The 3,267-nt window shown below is 37.3% G+C and overlaps 1 protein-coding gene across 1 annotated transcript; it reads left to right on the plus strand.

Annotated features, from left to right (window-relative positions):
- Positions 1–1,110: 1,110 nt before the first annotated feature.
- On the plus strand, positions 1,111–1,869 carry LOC135705018 (gustatory receptor for bitter taste 66a-like). Its single transcript, XM_065226569.1, has 4 exons — positions 1,111–1,263; positions 1,447–1,515; positions 1,576–1,662; positions 1,798–1,869. Exons 1-4 carry the CDS (start codon positions 1,111–1,113, stop codon positions 1,867–1,869), a joined length of 381 nt encoding a protein of 126 aa, XP_065082641.1.
- The last annotated feature ends 1,398 nt before the right edge of the window (positions 1,870–3,267 follow it).

Consider the following 3,267-nt stretch of genomic DNA (forward strand, 5'->3'; position numbering starts at 1 on the left):
TCTTTTTGATGCGTAGTTTTCGAATCAATATATCCAATCTATTTTATGTTCGGAAATTAATCATTTGATAGCTTCTTGCTGCAGTTAAGTTCAGTTTGGACGGTATCCACGTCGTCTATGCTCACACTAGTTATCAACAGTTGACAGCAGTAGAAGCATGGTGGTATTTTTTGAGCGTTTGGTCGAGAAATGGCGAAGCTGCGATACGTTCTTTGATGCCATCTGGTCTGGCCAGTGCTTTACCGATCGACTTGGCCTGTCAATCATGACGTACGATAAAAGTTCCCGCATCCCTAGGGTCAAGAAGGTTCCAGTGGGATTGATTATAACCGTAATTGGACAACTTGTAATATTGTATTTCAACATCGAGACGAACGTTACCGAAAACAATTCGAGTTCGTTCATTATTCGCTACGGGATGCGATGGGTTTCCGTGATGGCTACCATGATGATAATGTTGGTAACGGCTTTGAATGCTTTATTTCGTCATCGAACGTACAATCTAATGAAAGGGATATATGAGTTTGATTTAAAAGTATACGTGTGTGATTCTTTGGCCGAATAATGTTGTTCAAGATTAGTTTCGTTTCAGATGAAGGCAATTGGATACGATATCGATTTGAAGGTTCAAAATAATTGGTGTAACTTGATTATCTGTATTAGTGGGGTGTCATTGATGGTAATAACGGCAGTAACATTTTACTTAGTATTCAAGGCTTCTACCGGAGTAGTTTCGTTTCTAAAAACATTTATGACTATTTGCTGGACGAATTATGTTATAACAATTTCGACAGGGCAGTACGTGATTTATAATTATAGTTTTCAGTATAGGTTTAAGGGCCTCAATAAATATTTGTGGTGAGTATTTTGGAATCGAAAATGAAGCTAGATTTTCCAGTTTTCAGTTCGAACATTTTTAGTAATCTATTGCCAACTGATGCGGAATATACCAACCAATTCCGTCTACGTGAAATACGCCAGAATCGTTCTGTGTTGATGGATCGTATTGGGCAGATAGCACAGCTACACAGTGAACTGGTGACACGGGTTGACCGTTTCAGCAACGATTATGCAGTTCAACTGATGCAGTCTTACTTCGGTCTAATCGTTATGGCCATTTTTAGTTGTTTCACACTGTATCGTGTGTGGGTGAATCCGGAGTCGGACAGTGTGTACATTGCAATCATCAATTTTTGCTGGAGCTCGTACTACACCGCTTATTTATTATTCAACTTATCGCTGGCCGATATGGTTCAGACGGAGGTAAGAGGAGATCCATTTTGTGCGCCACGTTATAAGGCGTGAGGGGTTAAGAATTCAAAGCAGTATAGGAAAAAATGTTACACGAGAAGGTTAACAGCAATGAGCTTTAGTTGGATTTGTTTTTTAGATTCCCTCTTAAAAATTGAGTAAGTAGTGTAATGTAGCCATTTATTTTCGTTGTAGGCCAAGAGTATTGGCATATCCGCCCATAAGACCATCAATTTGGTAGACGATGATGAAATTTGTGATAAGGTAAGTACGATAAATGGACTATCATTTTGGACATTTTAAAATTGATAATTGGGTTCTTAGCTCCTACTGCTGTCAAATCAAATTTATCAACGGACTCCGGTAGTTTCCTGCAAACTGTTCAACTTCGACGCATCGTTGATTTTTTCGGTAATTATTCCTATAGTTAAGAGGCATACACAGTTTTGATGATCTGTCTAAAGCATGACAAGTTTAACGCAACAGCTGAAAGTTTCAGAGGTTTCTGATGTGCATATTTTTTTTTGTTTTTTCCCCCACTTCAAGACGCTTGGAACCATCACAACCTATCTAGTGATTTTGATTCAATTTGACATACTTTCTGGAGATGTTGAGTAATTTGTTTGATGCAACTACAATTATCAGTACTCAACTTAACAAAGCTCCCAATCCGGAGTTTCTTTGTTTCGATCTAAATATCACATCCTTTTTTTTTAATTTTAACCCTTGTACAATCAATTCTGTTTTTACGTGAATTTGATTTTTTGTTGGTACCATCTGATTTATCTTTAAAAACAAATTGCATTGAATTTGATTGCAGATTAAGATCAGACGATCCAAAATAGAGGCTCGTAAAATCATAATTGTGTGTATTTTCTTTTTCAAGTATATGGCTCTAATGTTGACCTATGGGTCTAAATATTGGGTCTGTCGATAAAAATGTCCTGTTCTTCAATTTTTCGTAGAGCAATGCATCATCTGGACATCTGGACAATTCAAATGGACGTTTTTGGTTGATAGCGAAATATTGTCAAAAAATGCTATCCTTCGAAATGTATGTATGGACACTTAGGCTGACATTGAGGACATTAACCCTATGAAATTTGATTCATGCTTGGATTCTCTCTTAGGTCAATCAGTGTCTTTAAGCAATACTATGGTGGAGGCGACGAGGTCATTGGACAACTTATGAATCACTCTGTACCACGTAGTAAGATCATAACCCCAGCTTGCTTTTGGACTTCATAAATGACTTAGTAAATCATGTCATACAGAATTCTTAAGTTTGTTTTTCCTCAGTGTGAATCAAGGGAAAATTGGCGTTGACGGCACCGTCAAAAATCACCTCTTCTAGTTCTAGCAAAGATTGACAGTTTCTTATGGGAATTTTCGATGAACTGAAAGGATACTACCATAGAGGTAACTCTAAGACGCACACACAGTCTGACGTTTGCTTATGGCTTTTACCATAGGAGTAAAGAGTTACAGAGTCACCGTCAATGCCTAACTTCAACAGAATATTTCCATTAATCAGTTTCTACGGTTCCGTAGATCCGGAGATAAACTCGATAGAATTCGATTAGACGAAAACAATGAAACAAATAAGTCATTACCACGCAAGGCGCAGTGCATATTATATCGATTCAGTTAGAGCTTTATTGTTTTTAGCTTTTCAGCACTGAAATTCTGCAATGCTGAATTGAAGCTAATCTAATGTTTTACTGTACCTACACACCACCCAACTAACATTTTCAGTTTTATAAGCCAACTTTTGCAGCGTTGTGCTGTAAAGTAGCTGTAAAAAAGCTGCAGATACAGCTACAAGCAGAAGCTAGCAAAATAGTTTTAGAGAGCGTTTACTCAATTTTTTCACAACCATTATTCAATTTGTCAGTCGCACTGAATAACAACAGCCAATAAACGCTAATGTAACTTTTATGCACATGCTAATCAACTTTCAACTTGTAGCTGCAAAACAAAGCCAATACAGTGAATATGTTACTTATTTGATGGCTT

The sequence above is a fragment of the Ochlerotatus camptorhynchus genome, unplaced genomic scaffold (assembly GCF_037179485.1).
Source record: "Ochlerotatus camptorhynchus isolate MF236.1 unplaced genomic scaffold, CSIRO-AGI_Acam_v1.1 ptg000256l, whole genome shotgun sequence".
Lineage (NCBI taxonomy): Eukaryota > Metazoa > Arthropoda > Insecta > Diptera > Culicidae > Ochlerotatus > Ochlerotatus camptorhynchus.

Excerpts from the sequence above, each read along its gene's own strand:
- LOC135705018 (XM_065226569.1), top strand. The coding sequence starts at position 1,111 with ATGGCCATTTTTAGTTGTTTCACACTGTATCGTGTGTGGGTGAATCCG. Across the intron at positions 1,264-1,446 it reads CCGATATGGTTCAGACGGAG|GCCAAGAGTATTGGCATATC; the intron begins GTAAGAGGAGAT and ends TTTTCGTTGTAG. Across the intron at positions 1,663-1,797 it reads ACGCATCGTTGATTTTTTCG|ACGCTTGGAACCATCACAAC; the intron begins GTAATTATTCCT and ends CCCCACTTCAAG.